At 40.5% G+C, this 27,692-nt stretch overlaps 1 protein-coding gene across 5 annotated transcripts in view; it reads right to left on the reverse strand.

The window, feature by feature from the left end:
• GRID1 (glutamate ionotropic receptor delta type subunit 1) overlaps positions 1–27,692 on the reverse strand; it is a 1,483,898-nt gene that overhangs the window by 395,532 nt on the left and 1,060,674 nt on the right. For all 5 annotated transcript variants that reach the window (XR_016312597.1, XM_089676479.1, XM_089676480.1 and 2 more), the window contains exon 5: positions 26,247–26,300. Coding sequence is in view for 4 of the 5 variants with exons in the window: in XM_089676479.1 (XP_089532605.1) it covers positions 26,247–26,300 (54 nt within the window). In the remaining variant the exon portion in view is untranslated. The remainder of the gene's footprint in view (positions 1–26,246; positions 26,301–27,692) is intronic.

Raw genomic sequence — 27,692 nt, forward strand, 5'->3', positions numbered from 1 at the left:
ACACCAGGGGAAGGAAGAGAATTATTTGCAGTTTTAAATGTATTGCTATTGACCTCCAAGCCCAGATGCTTCCAAAACCCCTCAGAGTCTTAAGAAGATTTGGGATGGTCACCACTGGATTAGTGATCAGGGACAGTGCTTCAACAGTGAATATGCACTGCTCAAAAAAACTAAAGGAACACTTTGAAAGCACATCAGATATCAATGGGGAAAAATATCATGCTGGATATCTATACTGATATGGACTGGGTAATATGTTAGCAATGTAAGTATGCCCCATCGTTTCATGAAAATTAAAATGTTCAACCAAAGTGAAAAAATTATGCAACAGGCTAGTCCATTTTGTTGAAATTTCAATGCAGCAACTCAAAATAGTACTCAGTAGTTTGTATGGCCCCCATGTGTTTGTATGCATGCATGACAACGTTGGGGCATGCATCTAATGAGACGATGGATGGTGTCCTGGGGTATTTCCTCCCAGATCTGGACCATCACTGAGCATCACTGAGCTCCTGGACAGTCTGAGGTGAAACCTGGCAGCGATGCATGGACCGAAACATGATATCCCAGAGGTGTTCTATTGGACTTAGATCAGGTGAGCGTGGGGGCCATTCAATGGTATCAATTACTTCATCATCCAGGAACTAGCTGCACACCTGCATTACTGCCTCCTGCCAGGGATCTCCTCCATGCTCTTGAGATGGTGCTGGGAGACACAGCAAACCTTGTGGCAATGATATGTATTGATGTGCCATCCTGGAGGAGTTGGACTGCCTGTGCAACCTTTGTAGTCTACAGGTATTGCCTCATTCTACCAGTAGTGACACTGAACCTAGCCAAATGCAAAACTAGTGAAAAACAGTCAGAAAAGATGAGTAGAGAAACAAAAAGTTATTGGCCTCCACTTGTAAAACCATTCCTGTTTTGGGGCTTGTCTCATTGTTGCCCATCTAGTGCACTTGTTGTTAAATTCACTAACACCAAAGCAGCTGAACTGATTAACAACCCCCCTCTGCTACTTAACTGACCAGATCAATATCCCGGGAATTTAACTGACTTGATGCTATACTCTGACTAAAAAGTGTTCCTTTAATTTTTTTGAGCAATATATTTAACTTTTGTTCAACACATCCCTTTAGCTCAATCATTTTCACATCACTGACAAATATGCATATCTATGCATATCAGGAGTTCTGACTTTGCCCCTTGGATGCCTTTTCTGCTAAGTAAATCAAAGTCTTGAAGCCAAAGACAATCAGATAATTAGTATTTTTAGAAGTCTATCAACAATGGCAGTATACATGAATCATATAAAATTTAGAAAAGAAGGAGCCTTAATGCATTTTATTTCTTCACATGGGTTAAAAAAAAGATAAGCTAATATGTTATGGGGGTCTAAACCAGCTGAAAGAGACAAGTAGATAACATATAAAAACTACTATGATTTGATCTTACTTTGTGCCTATCAGCACCCACGCACAAGTGTTTTAAGCCCTGAAGAAGAGGGCCCTTTGAAGCCCGTAAAGTGCATTGGGTTGCTTTTTTTCCAACCTACCTGAATAAACAAAATGCCCTTGGGATATTTGGTGCAATGCTCCTTCCATTCTAATTTTTCTATGGTTCATGACAAAGGCTCCTCTCAGAGTCCTCTGAATGCAGAGGAATTACCTAGTCAGAGACATAGTACAGTTCTATAGGTAACCAATCAGATACTTGTAGGTGAGCCTAATCAGCATACTCAGAGATTGAGAGGAATCCACATACAAAGACACAGTAATTGTAATATATACTGTATGTTGTATACAGTTCTTAAGGTAGAAAATGTAATGATTTTAAGTAATGCAGTTTTCCAGCAGTTATGATACACACTTACAGATTGCAGGATGCTAGAAGAGCACTTCCCTTGGATGGGGCTGTGATATTACTGAGTCATACTGCAATCCCCCAAAAGTCTCTGCAGATATCTGGATAGGATTCAGAGACTGTCCAGGAAGCTGGCAAAGAAATAAGGGGGTGCTGCTTCTATTCTGTCCCTGTCCAGAGGGGGCTCTGTCCTTATCTTACGCCCACACTGCAGGAACACTGGATGACAGAGTATCTCCTTTTTATGTGGAATTATTGATGATGGCCACGAAGATCTCACTGGATTTCGGTATCAAGTAGAATTTCTGTCCTCTCCAAAATGTCTGCCTGGAGCCCATACCAGGGGACAATTATTCCTCAATGGGATCCTGCCAGCATGAAAGAATGGCACAGTGGCACCTTCAGGTTGGAGGAAATACTGTTGTCCACACCTGCCTAAGTACTAACAATTAAACCTAGGATCCAGTGCCTCTGCCCATACCTTCTAAACTGTACACGTTAAGGTACTCTGTGTAATGTAAGGTAGGATCACACTGCACTGCAGAGGGCAAATATACTGCAGAAACCCCTCCTAATTTATTGTGCCATTGCCAACTGATCAGCAATAAACTAATCAATCATTTGGACACCTGTTCTTATAAAAGCTGAAATGTAAGCTCTCATCAAAGCTGTACACCTGGACACTGCAGATAGTCAACATAGCCCAAACCAGAGTCAGTTTTGTTATTGCAGATTATTCCAGGTACTCAAAGGCAGAAACATTTTTATTGATTTAATGAGTCAACTGCTACACATGCAAGTATTTATTTCTTGTTAATAGCTTCTCTTTCTGTGTTGCAAGCATACAGGTTACACAATGAAAACAAATTTAGACCTGTTCACTTTTTTCTGTGGTTATTACTGAATTACTATCACAAAAATGGGACAGACAACTCAATAACAGCTGGGCTGCCAAAAGTTGTGCTTCCTTGCCTAAATACATTTCTTTAAATAATATGGTATATTATATTGAAAATAAGTTAACACAAGGCATAATCACACATGAAGGCATAGAAATCATCTAAGCATCTGTTAATTCTAATGTTTATCTATGAGGCTGTAAATAAATATATGTAAATCTGTCTCTCCCTGGTGCTATCACACTTCATTTCACAGCAGTGGGAGAATCTAATTAATATCATTCTCTATCTAGTAAGTAGGCTGGAGTATCATTCACAAAGACATCTGCAAAAGAAAACTATCCCAAGAGTTGGAACTGAGTAAGTGGAACTGTCCTTAATTTAAAAAGACCATATCAATTATTGAATCAGTCTCTATGGACTTTATTTTAGCAAGTTTTAATTATTATTCATGCTACAAATGTAGACACGGAGGGAGCTGTGAAAATCTTGTTTTGTCCATGCAGAGCAACTTACTGGGAAAAAAATCCAACTTAAATGGTGTAGGCCTCTAATCATTCAGCTCAAATCAGATCAAATTCAAATCAGATCATCATTATAAAACTTTTCTTTTTCTTTTACAATTAAGAGAATAGCTGTAAAAGTTCTAGCTGACAGTATGGCTTTAAAATAAGTCAAATGGCGGCACTTCTTAAAAAGGGAATCTCCACTATTGAACTAATGAAATATTTTAGCCGTATCTTTCACAGATTACTCCATTTCTTTTTTTTTTTTACTTGTATTTTCTTCTTCTTGAAGCTGGTGTGGGCAGGTTGAGTGGTCGTAACGCCACACTATCACATTTCTGTGTTCATTACAGAAACAAAAAGAGCAAAAATTCTGACAGACTACATGAAAATAAGGGCTTTGTTATTGGCTGTTTTACCCTCCACCAGCATTTGGAAAGTGTGTCAGTTATCAGCCCTGAGCTCAGTCAGGAGATTAATCATCCTCCATGGGAGCTTAAAACTGAGCTCCTGATATGGATTTTTTTGCATAGTTACATTAGACAAATTTGGACCAATGTAAATATGCATATGCCATACCTGTGGGACTGCCAAGGAATAAAGGAAACTGTCACGATCGCACGGTCGCCGCCACCAGCATGCGACAATCGCACGACCGCGACTAACAGTAATACGTCACGCCCACAGCGTCAGACCCCAGACCTTCTTACCAAACTTGTGACCGAAGGACCGGCCGATTTAAAACCGTGGTGTGACGCACGCAACAAGGCCCCACCCAGCTGCACCCTGCACAGTGATTGTCCAGCTAATGGGCTACAATCGGTGCCGGCAGCCTGTTACTGGGTCGGGTTAATTACGCAACTAACCCTTCACACTGCCACCACCGTCTTGAAATGTACAGAGAAGACGGACTCTGTCAGAAATAAACTATAATGATTGAAAAGTCACCTGTCCAATATGGTCAATTGGGCAGGGAGTAAACAAACACAGTAGCGTCTCTTCAAAGGGCAGGAATTCGTGAATTGCAGGTAAGCGCTTAAAAACAGTTTAACACTTTCAGAAAGAAAGATTTATTACTAAAAGAGTCAAACAGGTGCAATAAAATATTTACAAAGAGATGTCACAAATATATATATATATATTTATATATGTATATAAAGATACAGCAAAGAGGTAATGGGAAAGAAATTACAGGGTTAAGTTACTTGCCAATTTAAGCCTTGGTTTGCAGATTCAAGTGGCAGGGCAGGGTGATTCGTGATCTCCTTTTGTTGCGATGTTCAGCTGAGGAGCTCTGTTAAACTCTAACTTGTCTCTTCTTAAAAGTCCCTCTCAAAGGGGAGGGGGGCTCTGACTACACGTTTTGGGAGTGGTCAGTGGGAAACTCAGTTAAAACTAACAGCTTCATAATCCATGACATGAAACAAACAGTTGACCTGAGGAATGTTCAATTCTCTTTTAAGTCCGGGAGAGAAGCTATTATCTGTTTTATGATGTGGGGGCTTACACAGTTTTGGGGTCAGTGCTTCCCAATTCTCTGAGAAACGCTGCCTTATCAGACGTAGGTGAGAAAGGTTACATGTTTCCCCAGACAACTGGCACCAAACCTGGTTGACCCACACCATCTTTCAGGAGATAACGTTTGCCTCTCAGGACTGCAGGGGGGTAGGAAATGAGGCTGAGGAATGAGAAATATCTCGAATAAAAAGAGAAAAAATGGAAAAGGAGAACTCCGCTCCCACTCTGATGAGCTAGTTTGCTACAGAAACCACTACAACAGTGATTCCCTGTTGTCTTCTGGGTCCCCTGCTGAGCAAGTACCCTGCTGCATATTAATCACAGGGGGTCAATTGCTCAGCACAGGTGCTATTCAATTGGTGATTTGCATTGTTTTTATGAATGCAAAGCGTTTTCTAATTGGACAAGATGGAGAGGTTTGGTAATAATGTCACAATCTCTACGCCATCCAATCAGAAAACACTTTTCTAATTAATTGAAATACAAGGCATTCCAAAAGTGGTGCCAGCACTGTGGAGTTTTCTACACAGGCTGTGGATGATTTTTGAAGAAAACAAACTGTAAGACTTTGTACACTCTTTACTTTGATGCACCTGGAATGTATTTAGCGAATTTAAACTGAAATGGTGTTTTTGTATATAGTTTTTATTTATTATTGCAAGAACAAAAAAAAGACATCACAAAATATGAAAAATGTCCCCCTTTTAGCCAGCAGAAAGAGCTTCAGTCTTCTTTTTACATGGTTAACTTTTTTATTAACTTTGTTAAAAGAAGCCTGCATAGCGAATTCAGTAGCTCAAGCAGAATTTATCAGAGGAAAGATTCCTCCCCTATTAGAGGGTTCAGCCAATGTTTCAAACAAAAAAGCCCTGCTTTAAGGCAGGCTGCTTTGGGTTTGTGGTCTTTTTCTACTCCATGCTGTTAGGAATCTTTGTATTACATTTGTTTTATAAACATAATATATAGAACTGTATAGTCTCTATAACAAAACTGTTAGACTTTAGATTGTAAGCTTTCCTTTTCCTTTTGTATTGAACTGTGTTGTAATTGTACTGCCCCCCCCCCCCATTATTTTGTAAAACGCTACACAAACTGTTGATGCTGTATAAATTCTGTATAATAATAAAAACAACTATGAAATGATTATTTAAGCACATGGTTTAGGAAAAATTTAACAAGTTTTATTGGGACATGACTATTTATTATTGGGAATGGTGGATTATTGTCCAGACCACCCTAATCTGCACTTTTGTGAGGCAGCAAATCCAAAGAGCAGCAAAAATGACTGGTAAAATATTACATATGGACCCTTTTGGATTCTTTTATTTGTGTATTACCTGTTGGTCATGCAACAACATGCTAGTTACAATGAATAAAATAATTTAGCAGAGTATGTAACTCAGGATGTGGAGATTTCCCAGTATTCTGCTCTTCAGTACCATAATGTATCTCCATAAAACCAATTCACTGAGCTCCTAAAAGCAGCAGAATGAACATATGGGAGATTTGAACAGACATGTTATTTAATAAAGGGACAGTTGGATGAGATGATTAGACACATATTTTTTGTTTATTTATTTTAACTAAATTGCACAATGGGAACAGAAAGTGTTGAAATGTTTAACTCTTCTTTTACATACATGAGAGCAAGATTTTAATGGCAAGGCATTTTTAAATTCATTTATCACAGTACCGAGCTGTAAATCTGATGCATTAACCAATTTTTCTTTAAACCAAGATCAAAGCAGTAAAAAACACTTAGGAAAATCGTATGGTCTTTAGTAAGTTAATATAATTTTAAAGCAGGGGCGGACTGACCATTTGGAAACTCGGGCACTGCCCGAGGGCCCGGGGTCAGTAGGGAGTCCCATGAGATGCCCCTGGTACCTTTTTCATAGGCTTTTTTGAGTTTGGGCAAGGATACAGGGGCCCCATGATCCCCTATTTCCCGGGGGCCCCATGAGTTGTCAGTCCGCCCCTGTTTTAAAGGTAACTTTTAATTCTAATAAATATGCAGTTTTCTGTAAAATAATACTTGCTAATTCTGCTATGAAGGGTTCAGGCATTTCTTCTTAAAGCATAAGCTTACCTTTTAATAAAAAATAATAAATGCACACTGCACGAGATGAACTGACAGATAGATTTAATGAACTACCACGGCACTCCACAGTGACATGGTAGTTCATTGAGAACTACAAGCCAACAGCCGCTAATGCTGTTCGAACAGGACAATTTTTGATTTTTTTTCTTACACAGTTGTCATTCAAATTATATATAGCTCATGCATGCCATGGGTATATATAGAATAACACCCCAAAACACATTCTCCAACTGCTCCTGAGTATGGGAATACCACATGTGAGAGGCTTTTTGGTAGCCTAGCTACATACAGACCCCAATATCCAATGACACCTGCAGGCTTTCAAAGGGCATATTTCCTCATATCACTTCAACACTACCTATCACAGTTTGATATAGATACCAAACATGACATGCTTTAAAATTGCCCATGCCTGTGCAATGGTGACAAAGTACATACATTTTTAATATTGATGGGTGATGCTTTAAAAGCCTTTACAGGTCACCAATTTATATTTACACAGGAGGTCTAGTGCTAGAATTACTGCTCTTGATATGACGTTCGTGGCAATACCTCACATGCATGGTGCAATCGCTATTTACATACTGGCACAGGGTCAAAGCTTGTGCGTGGGGGGGCAGGGGTGATCTTTTCTTTTTTTCAGTTATTTTGATTTTTTTTATTGTTTTTACACGGTCCCTTTCAGTTTTTTTTATCACTTTTGTTATCATAGAGAATTTAAATATCCCCTGTGACTGCAAAAGGCATTGACAGGTATTCTTTTTTGAGAAATCTGGGGTCTATTAGACTCTAGATAACTCCTTTGCCCTTACATCATCTGATCTCACCAAGATCAGTGTGATCAGATGTTTTCCCACCTTACAAATGGTGCTGTTAAAGTCTGGTGAAACAGAAATTATTAAATGCTCGTAGCTTCTGGTCTATTGGACCATAGAGATGATTGGAGCCATTCTGGTCTCTGATCAGCTCTATAGTCAGCCAGCGGAACTGCCAGCTGCATTCTCGGATTCCCCTGTGGGAGAGGAGAGCCCAAGAAAACTGTGGAAGGTGGCAGGAGGGGGGCTGTCCCTTCCCTCTGCTTGTAAAAATGATTCAGCAGCTAACTGGCCGCTAGGATTGCTTTTACATGAAAGCTGACTGCCAGCTGAAAATATGATACCAGGATGATGTCTGTAGCTGCAGGCATAATTCTGCTATAACCAGTCAAAGTCCAGCAACGTACCAGTACATTGCTGGTCCATGTTGGGCATATACAGTATGTAACAGCAGAGAACCTGGGCATATCATGAATCGAGTCTGTGGAACAATATGACTGCAATTCATTCTTTTTTGTAATGCCCATGTTGAGGGTTAGGCCCAAAAATTTTTAAATTCACAAACCATGATAAGTTTCCATGCGGATTGTCTGGCAAGAGCTGAATTGGGTGGGCAGCGATGTATTTTTGTGCATATAAATTGCCTTGGCCCACAATCAATTGGTACAAATCTTCCATGAAAAACAGAGGAAGGGCTAAACGCTAGTGCTGGCAGCAAAAGGGTCTGATCCTGCTAACACTGCGCTTTTGGGGACACTATACTAAGGTGACACTATTATAGAACAGAACTATAGTTCTGTTCATGATCATTATATTGATCTGTACAAACACTATACTAGTAATGGTGGTGATCAGTGACCTATAGAGTGCGATAGTATGCGGGCAATCTAGCGCTAGCTGACCATGGCTGAGAGGGACGTTAACTCACCCTGATGTTATCTGATGTCGCTAGTGGTAGTAATACAGTGATCAGTGACACATTCTATATACTGACACTGTACTAATGGCACTGGCTGGGTGACGGGGCAATCAAAGGGTTAATAGTGCCAATCAAAGGGTTAAATGTGCTAATCTAATGTGTGCATGTAAAATGTAGAGCTTTTACTCGGTGCTGTGTTTGTTCTTGTCTCCCTGGACTGACAGGGGAAGCAGGGGCGCAGGCGCATTCACACCCCAAAATAGGAAACAATGTAAGATTATGTTGCTTTGCCCAGTGCCGCAGCTTGCTCGCACAATATGCATAAGCAGTTGGCAAGTAGTAAAAAAAAACCCTTACAATTTTTTTTTTTTAATTTTCAGTATGGTATTTTTTTTTTATTAATACTTTTATCAGAATAGTACAATGTTACCATAATAACATTGCACTACTGAGGGGGGGGGGGGGGTGATTAGGCATTTTTTTTTTTTTTTACACTTTGCTCTGCAGCTCAAGATAGTGGTCTGTGATTGGTCGGAGCTGGACACATGGTACAGGGTGCTGTGCTTGGCCCCATGTATCATGTGACAGCTGTGGGCCAATCACAGCTCACTAGGAAGAGACTCAGAGCTGTTATGAATGAAATTGATTCATAACAACTTTGCTTACATTGTGATCATATGATCCTGTGCAGCGGGATTTTCATTCTGCTGTGTCCACCGGACACAGCAGTTGCAGGGGGGGGTAAGTGTTAGTACCCCCTGTGTTAGTACAGCCAGAGCGGTGTATGGGTACATCACTTTGCCTGTAGCTGCTGCCAGACTGCAGTACATTGCGCACGTGTAGTTGGGAAGTTAAAGTAATAATTGGCATTGCTGTGATTGTGAAGGGATAATATGCTCAAAGCTATCTGGTGGCAGTCTGGGGTTTAAAGGGTAAATACTTAGTTAACTAAACCCAGTCACAATAGCTCTCAGTCTGCTGGCACTTAGATTGCGGTACCACAAGCTGGAAAATATTTGTACAGGGTGAGGCTGAGAGTGTCATTGCTGCACATCAGTGACAACACGGTGTGCGGTTAAACAGACATTTTTCACAAGTTGGTAAAAAAAGCAAGGGTCTGACCCTCGTTTTGTCACAGTCACCACATCTAATGATTGGTAAGCTGCAAAATAATATTTGTTTTGGGTTTAATACTGCTTTAACCCATTCACTCCAGCACCTCCCAGCCATTTAAGGGGTTTCTGATGCCAGAATATGGGCGGGGTTTAGGGTCATATGATCGCCATGATTGGCTGTCATGGCAGTCACATGATCGGAAAGGTCCCGATCGCAAAGAGAGATCGGGACTTTCCAAGGGACGTCAACATGGGCTGGAAGGGAGCAGGGCGCACGCTCTCGGCACGTTTGTTTGCAAAGGGTACGCAAATATGCCATCACTCGGCGTCAAGGCCCAGCCACCGAGAGGCCTCATATTTGTGTACGCTCAGCGTGAAGAGGTTAAGGACTGTTTAGAAGAATACTAATTCCAATGCAGATCAATAGACCTTCAGACACTAAAAGACAGTACAACAGTATACGCTGGACAGAAGAGGCATTATATTAAAGTCCTCAGATGAAGATACATGCTTTTTAAATCTTTAGCTGGTATGCCTATGTAAATGTTTATTTGTTCTGCATCCTAATGTTTGCATGGAGTCAAGACATCAAAGAGATCCTACATAGTCATCAGCTCATGTCACAACTATTCAATTCATACAAGACCACAAACTGCATTTCATGATGACATATAGCAGCATAGGAAGAAGCAGTGGGCTTAGTTTATTACCATAAATAACACGCAGAAGCTTTAATAATGGATAAAAGCCTATTCAGGTAAACGCACATATAAAAGTAACTCAATAAACTGTGTTTTAATCATCTTCTAGAATCTAGTCTCTACTTGTAGCAAAAATACATCTGTTCTCCTCCACAGGAAAAGCTCATTTTAAGCTTCTGGAGCGAGGAATTGAGCGCCAATCTCAAACTAGTGAAGCTCAGCAATCCCAACAGGAAACATCAAGATCAACAGGAAACTATAGTTTCTCAATTGATAAGAATGCGAACTGTGGTTTCCAAGTGAGAAATATGGAATACACATTAAAAAAAATATGTCAGTTATATGTTATATTAACAGCCAAGTTACTGAAAGAATGAAATAAATTGGAAACAAAATTAAGTTAAAACGTGATAAGCCCAAATCATTTTCACTAATGGAAAATGGTTCATTATACATTTTTCAGTCCAGTTATTTGATCAGCGCTTTGACATTTTACATTATTGTGTTCCAACGCTAATGTTCACTGAGTTCCATTCCCTATTTTCATTCCTTAGTTCCGATACAGGAAATGCAATAGGAACCTTTTAATTATAGAAACTGAATCATGAGACTTGCATAGCAAATAGTACATATTTGCAAATGGTCGATTTTCTAAAGTGTGAAATGAGGAGCATCTGTGTTCATGGCAAACATCCAATCATATACACAGAAATTTAAAAAAATGGATATTTTCCTGCACATAACTGGTTGCTTGTAGTGAATACAGCTGCACTCTAGTGTTCAAACAAATGTGTATTAGAGTCATTGGGGTTGATTTACTAAAGGCAAATAGGCAGTTTGCTTTGCAATGGAAGTTTTACATTGCAAGGAAATTTAGGCCAGTTCTTAGTGCACAGAATACACAATCACAGGAAAGGAAAAGGAAAAAAATCCACTTTTTTCCTTGCACATGACTGGATGACAGAAGTCAGTAGAATTTCCTTTGCAAAGTGAACAATGTTCGCTTTTTGCAAATAAATCCCATTCTGACACTATGGGCCAAATAGTGTGCAGATATACAGTCTATCTAATGGGGAGGAACAGCAAAGGCACAGTACAATGGACTGTAAAAGAAAAAAAGAGAAAGGGAGAAAAGACATAGTAAGAATAGTTTGAGACAAACACCATTCACTACATTTAAGAGCGCCTTTCGTCTTTAAAGTGATTGTAAATATATATATATATATATATATATATATATATATATACACATATAAACATGTCATACTTACCTATTATGTACAATGGTTTTGCACAGAGCAGCCCCAATCCTCCTCTTCTCAAGTTCCCCACTGGAGCTCCTGGTTTCCCATCCACCCTCTACCAAGTACCCATTAAAGAAAGCCACTTGCTATTGTGGCACTTTATTTAGCAGGCTGTCTTCTAAGTCAGCTGTGCATGTCTACAGACACACAGAGTATGGCTCAACCCCTTCCCTCGCTCCCTCCTTACTAGCTGTGATTTACAGCAAAAGAAGCCATTGCTGTCTCTAAGTCTGTGAGGAAGGAGAGAGCAGAGAGAGCCTCTGCACAGCACTGGATCAAGATCAGGCTCAGGTAAGTATAAGGGAGGCTGAGAGGGAGCTGCACTCAGAAGGAGTTTTACCTTAATTCAGAGATTGCATGAAAGTAAAAACCTTTCAGCCTTTAGAACCACTTTAAGGACCCTCCAAACACCTCTATCAGGATCCCAGAACATGAAGCGAGCTTACCTCTGCAATATGTGGACCCAACACTAATGACAGATTTCTACAAACATACACTATATTGCCAAAAGTATTGGGACACCTGCCTTTACAATCACATGAACTTTAATGGCATCCCAGCCTTAGTCCCTAGAGTTCAATGTTGAGTTGGCTCACCCTTTGCAGCTATAACAGCTTCAACTCTTCTGGGAAGGCTGTCCACAAGGTTTAGGAGTATCTTTGGGAATGTTTGACCATTCTTCCAGAAGCGCATTTGTGAGGTCAGGCACTTGTGTCAGATGAAATGTCCTGGCTAGCAGTCGCCGCTCTAATTAATCCCAAAGGTGTTCTATCGGGTTGAAGTCAGGACTCTGTGCAGGCCAGTCAAGTTCCTCCACCCCAAACTCGCTCATCCATGTCTTTATGGACCTTGATTTGTGCACTGGTGCGCAGCCATGTTGGAACAAGAAGGGGCCACCATCTCTGTTCTCAGCCAGCTGTTTCCACAAAGTTGGGATCATGAAATTGTCCAAAATGTCTTGGTATGGTGACGCCTTAAAAGTTCCCTTCACTGGAACTAAGGGGCCAAGCTCAATCTCTGAAAAACAACTCCACACCATAATCCCCCCTCCACCAAACTTTACACTTGGCACAATGCAGTCAGGCAAGTACCGTTCTCCTGGCAACCGCCAAACCCAGACACATCCATTGGATCGCCAGACAGAGAAGTGTGATTCCTCACCGCACAGAACATGTCTCCATTTCTCTAAAGTCCAGTGGCGGCATGCTTTACTCCACTGCATCCGATGCTTTGCATTGCACTTAGTGTTGTAAGGCTTGGATGCAGCTGCTCAGCCATGGAAACCCATTCCATGAAGCTCTCTATGCACTGTTGTTGTGCTAATCTGAAGGCCACAATAAGTTTGGAGGTCTTTAGCTTTTGACTCTGCACACAGTTGCGACTTCTGTGCACTGTGCGCTTCAGCATGTGCTGACCCCGCAATGTCATTTTACATGGCCTATCATTTCATGGCTGAGTTGCTGTTGTTTTCAGTGGCTTCCACTTTGTTATAATACCACTAACAGTTGACCGCTGAATATTTAGTAGCAAGGAAATTTCACAGATGGACCTATTGCACAGGTGGCAACCTATCACTGTACAATGCTTGAATTCACTGAGCTTTTGAGAGCGACCCATTCTTTCACAAATGTTTGTAGAAGCAGTCTCCATGCCTAGGTGTTTGATTTTATACACCTGTGGCCATGGAGGTGATTGGAACACCTGAATCCAATGATTTGGAGGGCTGTCCCAATACGTTTGGCAATATAGTGTATGTCCAAACACACATACGCACATATTTCATATTTAATTTCCATTATTTATTTGAAGCAGAATAGGCGACCAAATTGTATACACACACTTCATCAGCAGTCACTTGGGAAAATAGAGTCTTTCAGATAAATGAATCCTACCTGCTCTTAATTGCATCATTAGATCCAGATGCAAAATGAAGGCATTCTATAATTAAGAACCAATTATACACCGTGGACAGTGGATTGTGACAGCCATACATGCAATGATGCTAGTTAGGTAATCCCATAACTATATTTTTAAACATACTTCATTCAAGGATACATTAAGTTCTGACAAAAAAAAAAAACAACTCTTAAAAAAATGCAGGTCTCCAGCTTATTTGCAGGAGCTTCATACAGAAGGTCTAGAAAAAAGGAAAGAAAGAATAAACACAACACTGGTAAATGACTTGGCTATAGTCTATTAACATGTGCCGTGGGGAGCTTATTCTAAATTAAAGTATTCTGTCTGCTATCATGAGGGCTGGATGGATTAGCTCACTGCATATGTAAATCAGAAGAGGCAGGCTAGCTGGAGCTGACGGTTCCATGCTGAATACAGATTTCATTTCTAAATAAAATAAAAGCTGTTTTTCTTTCAAGAGAACACAGGGAAAAGCTATGTGCATGTCAAAGATAATGACTCATGAGTGAAGGATGTTAAATGTATTCAAATATTTGTATATAGCTTGAAACAATGCTAAATATAGTTGATCGTAGGACAAGTTCATACAATTTATAGAGTGTTCGCTGCAAATATCATGATGTTAGGGACATAAAAATCTATCTACATAATCTGTTAAATGCTGGTGTGTAGTAGCATGATCATTATGCGGTTTGTTCGTTGTGTGTTGACCTTATCAGTGGGAAAAAAAATGTAGGTCCTACCATGCATCCATAAGGATCACATCATCTATCCCAGCTGATACATTCTCTATGGTCACTTCTTGAGTTTTGATGCAGTCTCTATTACAAAATATATCATTGGCAATATGTAATTTGGTCTCTGTCAGTTAATGAATAACTATGTTCTAAGACATGCCCAGTACACTGCCACAAAAATGTATATGGTGTGAGGACCTGGCATGGTGTAAGTTTAAGAAATGGATATGGAAAGGACAGAGGATTCTCAAAGTTATGGTTTGAGATGCTCCAGTGTGCGTGTTGTGAGCAGAGAAAGCGGTGTTCTGAGCTTTTGCAATTCCGGATTGGGGCCTGGAGTTTGAAGGTTCCAAAATGTTTTGGGTTGGACAGAACCTTCAAAACTATATCTGGATTTTGTGGGACACCTGCAGCCTGTGTGATTGCACAGGTGTGCAATGTAATTATAAGCCAGGTCCAAGAGTAGCTCAGGGCAGTTGCAGTTCCTGTTATTTGAAGATAGTCTCTGAGTAAAGATAGCATTGTGCTCCAGCCAGGAGGGGTGACCTTCTCGTTAGACAAGACCCAATTTTGGGGGAAATTCTTGCCCACAGGACTGGAAGAGTCAAGACAGCTATGGGAGTCCAAATAGAATAGTGAGCCCTAACCCTATCTGGAGGCCAGGAGTGGGCCTGTACAGCAAGGTGCTGTGACAATTGGCTGATATTCTTCAGCTTCCCATGATCTGTGTTCCTGCTTTTGCTGACTGATGTTCCATTGCTGAACTGGCTTGTTTCTGACCTTGTTCTGTAGATTTTGGATACGGACATTGGCTTGCCTCTGACTATTCTCAGCCTGCTTCCTGACCACGCTGCTGCCTCACTGCGTATGACCCTGAAACACTTTGACTACATATCTGACTGTGGCAGTCACCAACTACCAAGTTACCAGCACCCATGCTTTTTTGAGCATCGTACCTCTGTCACCATATTCAGGGGTGCTTTGGAGCAGAGCCACCAGGGAAGCCCTCTTTTCAACTCAGCCTCCAACGAAAGTATGTGATAGACGTTGAGGCCCCTGCGTTGTCAACTTTGGATGGAACTTTAATTTTGTTTAATAAAAGTGGGCTGCCATGCCTTTAAACTGAAGTTCAAACTACCATGTCCCACTAAAAATTCACCTGCCAGATTGAGCTACCCAACACCCATATGACAATAAATATACACTGTGTCAGGGTCCTATCCATGGCAGAAGTCCTGGAAGACTGGGCATTTCCGCAGTACCCTACATGGTCACGGAAATACATGGTGGTGAAGATCCATGCACATTGGTGCACGGACGCGAGTCGTTCTGCACATGTGCACTGGCGCATAGTTGTGCATGCATCAGGCTCAGTTTTGGCACCACATGGCTTTTATAAGGAGGCTCTTCACTCCCTTAAGTTGCTGGATGATCTCTAGCTCCCCGTACCTTGTTCCTAGTTCCTGTGTTATTGTGACCTGTGACTTCCTGATACTGACTCCGCTTGCTCTTGGACCTGTCTACTCTGCTTAACCCCTGATCTGACCTCGGCTTGGCTAACAGATACTCTCTCTCTCGCTCCCCTGTGTATGACCTCGGCTATCCCATCTGACTACGTCTGCTCTGATTCCCACCTGGTACTTGACCTTGGCTTGAACCAGCTATCCAGTAATCCTCTATTCCCAGAAGGGCTTGCATACCTCGCACAGGCGCCACCTGTCTGCAGACCTCATCTCCGTGCATCAGCCGTGCTCCTGGGTGGACCACTGACAAGCACTCCTACAGGCGACCTGTGCCACTTTTGGCCTGACTCTCAGGGGAGTCTGGAACTTAGCCGCAAGGGAAGCCCTCTCTCCATTGGGCTCCATCACCTGATATCTGATACACTGAAAAATATAATTCTAACCTTTCAGATACAATGCATGCTACAGGTCAAGCAGTGTGGTTATTTCAGCTGGAGAAAAAAAATTGTAGATTTTCAGCAAAAACAGGTTTTATGGAAATGAAAAGTAAAAATAAATTTTTCTTCTTTGTGATCTATAACATGGAAACATGGAGGGATTCCAGTCACACGGACAAAAGGCTGGCACACTGGAAGTGGAGTACTCTGGTAGCAATTAGGGAGGGGCTCCCCACAGTATCTTAGGTCAAAGATTGCATGGTGGCTGGATATTGGAAAAATGATGAGTGCTATGTATATAACCTGCAAGAAAGCCCTGTGCAGCACTAAGAAGCAGGAAGCAGAACCTGCACATGTAACAGGGGAGGACTGGAAATATATGGCCTAGGGTGGGGGAGGTGGCACAATCAGCTAGTCCTTGCATGGTGGTTACAGATTTTTGTGGACTAAACAAAGTGTATCACGCGAGGTGTACTATGGTGTTCAATCTATTTGTGAACATGATGAAAGGTTTTACATTTTTATAGCATTTGTTCACATACATCTAATAACAGCAAAATCATTTTGGTGGTGGAAGACTTCCTACTCTCAGGTGCTGTGATTGCAGGTCTTAACAGTGAGCAGGTAGAAATGTAGCAAAGTGCCCATTTACTCACCATGCTTGCATGCAGGCCTCCTTAAAGCGGAACTTCACTCTCTCAAAATCATGAACTATTTCTAATACTTATGCTGCTAGCATTAGTAAAGAGATAGGAAAGCATACTATATTTACTTATTTGACCCTTTTTTTTGTATTTCTTCAGTTACTTCCTGGTTTCCATGCATAGGCAAATGATGTTATACATCACAGGAGTCTTCAGGAGGGGAAAGAGGGTTCTCAGCTCAGCCAATGCCTGAGCTAAGGAAAATATATATTCCAGGAAGTAACTGCTACATGAACCATCTGCCTTTACTCATGACGGGCACTGCCAGAAATGACAGGAGGGGTTTTTCAAGTTGATTTCTCAGCAAAATAAAGCATGGAGACATGGATGAATGAGGTGTTTGTTTTGAATATTAAAAATGAATTATTGTGCAATTTTGGTTTGTGGTGCTCAGATGCTGTACAGTTCAACTGTAATGTCATTTCCCACAACTCCCAGGGTTCATGGTTGTGTCCAGGGAAAATAACATGCACAAATGGAAGGGGCTCCAGACCAAAGAATGAGTTCAAATTAATTTATTAGTTTGTACTAAACAGAACCAATGTGTTTCAAAGGTCCCCCCCCCCCTTTGTCAGGGCTACAACAGAACACAAAAATGTACTGTAAATGTGACTTATACAATAATAAGTCTAAAAATCATAGACCATCATGGATAAAGCACATATACATACTGTATGTGTACATATACATGCATACATAAATACACACATATGAACATACAGTATATGTAAAAAATACATGGAAATGAAGATAGGAGATTATCTGAGCCATGAAACATGTTGGCTGATTTTAAGAATAAACAAATTAATTTAGACTCTTTTATGCTTTGGTCTGGTGTGCCTTCCATTTGTGCCTTTTTTTTCCTGGTAACCTCCTGGGGTACCCACTGGAGGGTAGTCTTGTCTTTTGTGAGCAATCTGAACCAATGAAGTCTTCAAATTTGTTTGCCCTCTCACTATTTTGTATGAACTCAAATCAAAGTCCTAGTGCCTCTTGGAAGCTTTTTTTCTTCATTGAAAATATGTTCCTCAGATTTGCTTCCCAGCAGGTCAAAGAGTAAAAACAACTAAGTGATCTGCAACCAGGTGAGTGGCCCTTCACTGTCAGAACTGATGTGCGGACATACATACAGCAGCCCAACAGCACACAGCCTCTCCAGAAGACCCAGCTACTGTGGGAATTCCCTAAGCAGTTGCTACCAAAGTTCTCCAGTTTTGTATTAAAGCAAAATTTTAGATATGGATATTTTTGCATAGTTACATTGGTCTAGCTAGGACCAATATAAGTATGCATGTTCCATACTTGGCTGATCCCTGTGGAAGCTGGAAATTATATTAGTAGGCACTGCTTCTACACTGTAGTAAGCACCACTACTACAGTGTTTGCCGCTGGAGTCAAGCGGCTGTCCCGATACCTAGTGAACACAGTAGGTTGCTACTTGGCATGAGTGTCATTCAGAGAACACTTTGCATATTCTTAATGAATAACAAGAAGTTTCTGATTGGACGAGGTGGAGGAGGGGATGTCACTGCCCTGCCTCTCCACCTCATCGAATCAGAGAATGCTTTGCATTCTTTGAGAAAATGCACAGTGTTCTCTGAATGGCACTTATGCTGAGCGAGAGATCTCCTATGTTTTGTAACCAGTAGGGCAGTAATTTGGCATAGGACCCAAAAGATAGCAGTTATAACTGTAGTAGCAGTGCCTACTACAGTGATTTCCAGCATTCACAGAAATCAGACAGTCATAGAACATGAATGAGGAAAGAAAAAACAGAGGGCGCACAGGCCTAGTGCATTACCATAAAAAATGTTTAATAAAAAATAAAGTAGGTGTTGTACTCACAAACGACAATATAGTCAAGGCACATCATAAAGAACAGCTGGGTCAACACCGCACTGAGTAACAGTCCACAATAGGGAGTGTGGACATCCAATATTCTGACGCGTTTTGAGGACTTGCCTCTTACTCAGAGCCCTCCTCTGAGGAAGAGGCAAGTCCTCAAAACGCGTCAGCCTATTGGATGTCTACACTCCCTATTGCGGATGGTTACTCAGCGCGGTGTTGACCCAGCTGTTCTTTATGATGTGCCTTGACTATATTGTCATTTATGAGTACAACACCTACTTTATTTTTTATTAAACATTTTTTATGGTAATGCACTAGGCCTGTGTGCCCTCTGTTTTTTCTTTCCTCATTCAGTATATTTGGATTCCCCCGGTCTATTTGAGGGCAGCAAGGTGTGCATGTTCCAGGACATTCTTAATGTGGTTGTAGCCTGCATCGAGTCCATCCCCAAGCGCAGGAGCATTTGTGTTTGCTGGTCATAGAACATGGATGCAAGATGGGCCAATATAACTATGCAGAAATATTCATACTTGGAATTTAGCTTTAAATTAGAATGTTGTGCTGTGTTGGCATTTACAGAAGCAAAAAAGCAGTAAGTGATACCTTCAATCGACAGTTGCAATTCAGTCACCCAATAAAAGATATAATTTAACTAATTTTTGTAATAAACTGTAACAGCAGTAATTTCATTTTCTAACTTTTGGCTACAATTCATACTACTAAAATGTGAAATCCTAAATTCATTTTATGAAATCGATACATCTTACTGTAGTATACAGTAATGAACTTGCCCCATCTGTGTTTTTGGCAGGTATGCTGGAAATGCTCTGCAAGTCTGATATTCTCTGATATTTTGATTCATTCAAAGACAGCATCAGAACACCAATGATTCTGAGCCATTCACCTTTATGAAGGTGAATGAAATCAACCCACATCAACAGAGATGAGCCAGCCAAAATAGGGGATTTTGATATTGGCTCAATAAAGATATAATTTGCACATTGTGCCCCACTAAACTAAATAAGAAAAAATATAAAAATAAAAAATATAATAAAACCTGTAAATAGAGGTGAACCAATGGAAAAGTAGACTATAGTAAAGACATTGTAAATAAATCATTGGCCACATTTACACCCCTCTAAATCAAACTATTTAAAAAATGCCTCAGTAATAAGTTGAGTTGAGCACTGAATGTTCAATCAATTTACAACTCAATAATAACTAAATATTAAAACTGAACTATATGCTAAATAAAGAAGGCTGACACATCATATTCAGTTACTTACATTGCTTGCATTTAAAAATACATTTAATAATGTATTAATGATTACAGAGCTGCATTCATTTGTGCCCAGGATCTGCCTGGGGTAGAGCTTTCAGTATTCTTTGGCAAATCCAAGTAGAGAAAGGCTGGCACCTGGATGTTCAATGCATATAAAAGCTTCTTTATTGCAAACCCATAGGGACAAAAGGATTCAATACACAGAAAAAGCTGACACGTTTCTGCTCTTATGGACTACTACTAAGGCTCGGAAGGGCAGAAACATGTCAGATTGTTTTATGTATGGATCCTTTTTGTCCCAATAGGTTTGCAATAAGGAAGATTTTATATGCATTGAACATTCCGGTGTTGACCTTTCTCTTCCTGAATCTATGTTTTAACCACTAGCCTACGGGGCACTTATACCCCCTTCCTGCCCAGGCCAATTTCCAGCTTTCGGCGCTGTCACACTTTGAATGACAATTGCGCGGCCATGCAACATTGTACCCATATGAAATTTTTATAAATTTTTGAGACAGACAGAGCTTTCTTTTGGTGGTATTTAATCACCTCTGGGATGTTTATTTTTTCTTAAACAAACCAACAACCATTGAAATTTTTTTTTTTTTTAAGTTTTTTCTTAGTTTTTATTATACAATTTTGTAAATAAGTGATTTTTCTCCTTCACTAATGTGCGCTAATGAGGCTGCAGTGATGGACACTGATAGGTGGCACTGATGGGCACTGATGAGGAGGCACTGGTAGGTTGCACTGATGGGCATTGACAGGCATCACTGATGGGCACTGAAAGGCAGCACTGATATATGGCACTGATACATGACACTGATACATGACACTGATATATGGCACTGATAGGTTGGCACTGATAGGCAGCACTGACTGGCACTGATAGGTGGCACTGATTGGCACTGTTAGGCGGCACTGCCTGGCACTGTTAGGCAGCACTGACTGGCACTGTGAGTGACAGCTCGAGAGGAGAGAAATGCCGATAACCGGCATTTCCGTGTTTACATGTGATCAGCTGTGATTGGACACAGCTGATCACATGACCGAGCCGACATCTTTGGCTCTTTCTGTGATCCGCTGTGTCCGAGGGACACAGCGGACCAGCAATCGCCGCGCTGCACGCTCCCTCAGCTGCGCATGTACAGTGAGAATGGTAGGTTGTCATATGACGTCCTATCAGAACAAGAGAACCACCTGTCATTGTACTATAGGGCGGGCAGAAGGTGGTTAACAGCATGTCCAGCTGTGGTCCTGGCACAGGTGAAGCAACCCCTATAGTTTATTTAGAGTCCATGGGTTGTAGCACCATTCTTTTATAGGATGGTCATTCTTGGACAAATACCCAAAGTAAGTAAAGTGATATTAAAGTTAAAGTGATATTAGACCCTTATTGTTAAGCACGTTCTGCAGCTGATTTAATCACTCACTGAGTATGCAGCTTCTTCATTTTTTAATCCTTGCCAGTTTTTTAGTTTAAGCTTCTGCCATGATCACTGCCCCTGGTTTCCTGTTTAAAGGTACTTCCTTTATTTTGCAGTATCCTATAGAGCCACCCTTGCATGCTGGGACTAGAGTTGTGTCTCCTTTAACCAGTCCAATACCAGGCACTTATACCCCCTTTCTGCCCAGGCCAATTTTCAGGGTTGTCGCACTTTGAATGACAATTGCGCGGTCATGCAACACTGTAACCATATGAAATGTTTATCATTTCTTTCACACAAATAGAGCTTTCTTTTGGTGGTATTTAATCATTACTGAGTTTTTTTTTTTTTTTCTAAATAAAACAAAAAAACCTGAAACTTTAAAAAAAACGCTTTTTTATTTGTTTCTGTTATAAAATTTTGCAAATAGATACAATTTCTTCATAAATTTAGGCCAAAATGTATTCTGCAACATTTCTTTGGTGAAAATAATAATAATAATTGATTTTGTATTTTTTTTTCAAATGTTTCTATTATTTTTTTTTATTTTTATTACATTTTTCTTTTTTTCCTATTTTATTTTTTAGCACACTGTAACCAAAGCAATACAATATTACCATAGTAACATTGAACTACTCTGGGCAAGTGATCAGGATTTTTTTTAATGCATTATGATTGCTGATACCAACATATTTCATTGATATTTGCAATCATTGTTACTGAATGAAACCGATTCATTCAGTCTTTTGTGGTTAGCTGTGATTGGGCAAAGCTGATCACATGATACAGATGGGCTGTGATTGACCCTGTCTGTATCATGTGACTGCCTTGACCAGTCACAGCGAACAACATAATTGTATACAATGAATGGCATGGCAGGAATCCATCCATTGTATACAATTGACATGTGATCTGCTGTGATTGGTCACAGAGGTCACATGACACTGGCAACGGGCCGATGTAATGATATGTCATAGGCCGTGTCCTATGGACACAGACGGTGACAGATCAGGGTGCCGCTAGGCCCCACAGCCACATAAGTGGCTCATTTTGACAGGACATCATAGTCACAATGGCGAGTGTCCCGCCCGGTTGTCAATCTGCTATAGTCCAGACCAGGAAGGTGTTAAAGAAACACACAGTCCTGTAGTCTAGAATTACAAGGCACTTCCCTGCTAACAAACTTGAAACTGCACTTCCCACTGTTAGCTCTTTTTCTGCAAAAACTGGAAGCTCAGGGAGGCAGTACTGAGAGAGCAGAAGTCAGCAGCATTGAAAGTGGTAAACTGCAAGTGCTTGTAAGAATTTTAACACATTGTGGTTGATTTACTAAAACTGTAGAGTGCAAAATATGGTGCAGCTATGCATGGTAACCAATCAGCTTCTAAGTTCAGCTTGTTCAATTAAGCTTTGACACTAAAACTTGGAAGCTGATTTTCTATGCAGAGCTGCACCAGATTTTGCATTCTCCAGTTATAGTAAATCAATCCCACAGTCTATTTTATTGTGCTCAATGTGTGAAGCTAAAAACACTGAGGATTTAATACTACTTCAACCTGTTAAAGTAAAAAAAGGAAGTTTAATGCCAATGCCCTATTAATGTGTGATCAAAGCTTAACCACTTGCCACCTGCCCTATAGCAGAAGTACTGCTACAGGGCGGCACGGCTGCGCAAAATCACGTAAATATACATTTTGGGGTAAAGGGCACGTGCCGCTCTACCCACGGCGCTATTGGCAGCTAGGGATGTCAATCACCAGGTCCCGACCAGCGATTCCTGGCCGGCACTCGATGATCATTGGCTAAGCTGACACGTGAGAGACCCGTGTGTAAACAACACAGGTCTCTCTCCTGTCAGCACGGACATGCTGTTTTGCATCTCTCTGCGCAACATGTCTCCCAAGTAAAACAGCACATAGGACACAATGTAAAACACACACAGTTAACCCTTTGATCACCCCAGATGTTAACCCCTTCCTTCCCAGTGTCATTAGTACAGTGTCAGTGCTTTTTATTAGCACTGATCACTGTATTAGTGTTACTGGGGATGTCAGAGGCAGTTAGTCAGTTCCCCCCAGTGTCAGAATGCCCGCAGCAGTCCCACTTTAAGTCGCTGATCGCCACCATTCCTAGTATGAAAAAAAAAAAACAGTATATACACCGCCATTTGTAGACACTATAACTTTCACATAAACCATTTAATATAGACTTATTGGGATTTTTTTTTTAGCAAAGACATGTAGCAGAATACATTTTGGCCTAAATTTATGACAAAATTTGATTTTTTTTTTATTGGATACGTTTTATAGCAAAAAGTCAAAAATATTGTTTTTTTGTTTCAAAATTGTCCGTATTTTTTTTTTACAGCCCAAAAAATAAAAAAATGCAGAGGTGATCAAATACCACCAAAAGAAAGCTCTATTTGTGGGACAAAAAGTACATACATTTTTGTACAGCATTGCAGCCATTGTCAGGTAAAGTACCGCAATGCCGTATCGCAAAAAATGGCCTGGTCAGGAAGGGGGGTAAGTCCTCCGGCGGGCAAGTGGTTAAAAGTGTGTTTCCTATGTATACTGCATAATTATCTGTATACATAGGAAGCCATATTAGCTCATTTTAAAGTCTTGCTCTGATTTCTTTTTTTTTGCCTTGTTGATCTACAAATTTTAGTAAGCGTTAACCAGACTGAGTCTATCCCACTCCGCAGTCTCTAATGATTGATAGCTAAAGATCACGTAATCTAGGATGGCCAGGCAAGTTATTAATTTCATGGCAGGCAGAGATCCATTTTTAATGCAAAATAATCATAAAAATGTGGCCCTTCAATCTGCAACAGGCAGACATAAAATGTTTTTGAAGTATATAGGCTAATGCAAAAGGTCACCTGAAAACCTATTACATGTTGTCACAATTCTTTTAGGATCTCCACACTTGCTTACATACAGTATGTTACAGAAGTGAGTACACCCCTCACATTTGTGTAAATTGTTTATTATATCTTTTCATGTGACAACACTGAAGAAATGAAACTTTGCTACAATGTAAAGTAGTGAGTGTACAGCTTGTATAAAAGTGTACATTTTCTGTCCCCTCAAAATAACTCAACACACAGCCATTAATGTCTAAACCGCTGGCAACAAAAGTAAGTACACCTCTAAGTGAAAATGTCCAAATTGGGCCCAATTAGCCATTTTCCCTCCCCAGTGTCATGTGACGCGTTAGTGTTACAAGGTCTCAGGTGTGAATGGGGAGCAGGTGTGTTAAATTTGGTGTTATCGCTCTCACTCTCTCATACTGGTCACTGGAAGTTCAACATGACACCTCATGGCAAAGAATTCTCTGAGGATCTGAAAAAAAGAATTGTTGCTCTACATAAAGATGGCCTAGGCTATAAGAAGATTGCCAAGACCCTGAAACTGAGCTGCAGCATGGTGGCCAAGACCATACAGCGGTTTAACAGGACAGGTTCCACTCAGAACAGGCCTCGCCATGGTCGACCAAAAAAGTTGAGTGCACGCGCTCAGTGTCATATCCAGAGGTTGTCTTTAGGAAATAGACATATGAGTGCTGCCAGCATTGCTGCAGAGGTTGAAGGGGTGGGGGGTAAGCCTGTCAGTGCTCAGACCATACGCCGCACACACCATTAAATTGGTCTGCATGGCTGTCATCCCAGAAGGAAGCCTCTTCTAAAGATAATGCACAAGAAAGCCCGCAAACAGTTTACTGAAGACAAGCAGACTAAGGACATGGATTACTGGAACCTTGTCCTGTGGTCTGATGAGACCAAGATAAACTTATTTGGCTCAGATGGTGTCAAACGTGTGTGGTGGCAACCAAGTGAGGAGTACAAAGACAAGTGTGTCTTGCCTACAGTCAAGTATGGTGGTGGGAGTGTCATGGTCTGGGGCTGCATGAGTGCTGCCAGCACTGGGGAGCTACAGTTCATTGAGGGAACCATGAATGCCAACATGTACTGTAACATGCTGAAGCAGAGCATGATTCTCTCCTTTCGGAGACTGGGCCGCAGAGCAGCATTCCAACGCGATAATGACCCCAAACACATCTCCAAGACGACCACTGCCTTGCTAAAGAAGCTGAGGTTAAAGGTGATGGACTGGCCAAGCATGTCACCAGACCTAAACCCTATTGAGCATCTGTAGGGCATCTTCAAATGGAAGGTGGAGGAGTGCAAGGTCTCTAACATCCACCAGCTCCGTGAAGTCGTCATGGAGGAGTGGAAGAAGACTCCAGTGGCAACCTGTGAAGCTCTGGTGAACTCCATGCCCAAGAGGGTTAAGGCAAAGCTGGAAAATAATGCTGGCCACACAAACTATTGGCATTTTGGGCCCAGTTTGGACATTTTCACTTAGGGGTGTACTCACTGTTGTTGCCACTGTGTGTTGAGTTATTTTGAGGGGACAGCAAATTTACACTGTTATACAAGCTGTACACTCACTACTTTACATTATAGCAAAGTGTCATTTCTTCAGTGTTGTCACATGAAAAGATATAATAAAATATTTATAAAAATGTGAGGGGTGTAATCACTTCTGTGAGATACTGTACATGCTTATAGGATTTGAGCTCAATTTTTATGCACTTATTGCCATGGTAAAAAATCATCCTCACCATCTCCCCAAAATTATTCTAAAATGTTCTGTACAAAAGTAATGATTTTGTCTTTGCTTACCTCATTCACATAAACCCAGTGGCTGTCCTTTGATGCAAGATTTGTTTCTACTGCCTACAAGAAAAAAAAAAAATAAAAAAATAAACACATTAATATAATTCATAGCAAATGCCTTTTTTATCAGCAGTTTCTAAAGTCACTTGTGTAACTGTAATTAAAATTTTAAAATAAGATCGTTTTGAAGAACTCTAGTTCTAAAACAAGAATTATGAAGTTGGTGGTATTAATTATGCCACATACAACAGCACTTCTAATTAACTTGAAGGTTGCCCTTGTTAAACAGAACACACTGAGAAAAGTCATTTTTACTACAGCAAACAGAACCGTGCGGCACAATTAAACAGTGGGTTATAATCACAGCACATTGTCTTCTAAATATATTTATTTTAATATGCCAATCAAACTTTACAATTTAGTCTAAAAATGATTTCTTTCTGTCTCCTTGCTCCCACTTCTGTACTTTTAAACGCAGTATTTTCTACCATTATAGCAACAGCCATCAACATATTTTGCACTATGCAGCCCAGGTGGTTTTATGATCTGGTTTCACTGGAAGCAGCAAAATGTTCATGACATTTATACTTAACTCCAAGCATATTAAAAATGCATTAAGGAAAGTGACTTAAAGCGGTATTAAACCCCAAACCAAAAATGTGTTATATTGCAGCTTTCCAGTCATTAGACGTGGTGGTTTTTATTTGGCTTTTTCCTTCTGGCTAGTAACACACCTCCTGTATTTGTGAGACACCACTCTGGAAGAATGAGCACAGGAGGCACAGCACATAGCAGTATTGTCAGTGCGGGGGAATGGGAGTGTTAAATGTATTAGCAGATCCTGATGCCCCTATGTCTGCCCCCAGGCCTTTAGTGGGTCACCCCATATTCCATCACACCAATGTGAGCACGTTTTGTATATATACAGAAAATGTTTGATGTATTAGTGGATGTTATGTATGTTAGTTACAATAATTTTGTATAATGTTTTTTATATATATATATATATATATATATATATATATATATATATATTGATGCTCTACCAATACACTGGGTCCTGAAGAAGCTAACTAGTGAAACACGTTAACCCTTGTCTGGAGGCCCTTGAACTCTTATAATTACTCTGCTGCAATTGTTATATGTATTTGGAGTTCATATACTAGACTTCCAATCTATTCTGGGTAGACTACGGTTTAGGTGTTCAGCAAATCTGCTGGTACCTTTCAGGGCCATTTTGTTATGCTTGGATTATATTCTAAATTTTTATGTATACAATAAACTGTATTTTGCTTAATACATTGTGTTTTCTCCCATACTGAGCCTATAAAGAAATTTGGGTTTTGGGTTTCCTCTGTGCACCCATCTGGTTTTTGGATGTGGCTTGTGAAAGTCCAACTTTTTTCTATTAGCAGATTTAAAAACAGTAAATAATTGAAGCCAAATTCCAAC

This window comes from Staurois parvus, unplaced genomic scaffold (assembly GCF_062004578.1).
Source record: "Staurois parvus isolate SC_StPar_1 unplaced genomic scaffold, SC_StPar_1.0 ptg000170l, whole genome shotgun sequence".
NCBI lineage: Eukaryota > Metazoa > Chordata > Amphibia > Anura > Ranidae > Staurois > Staurois parvus.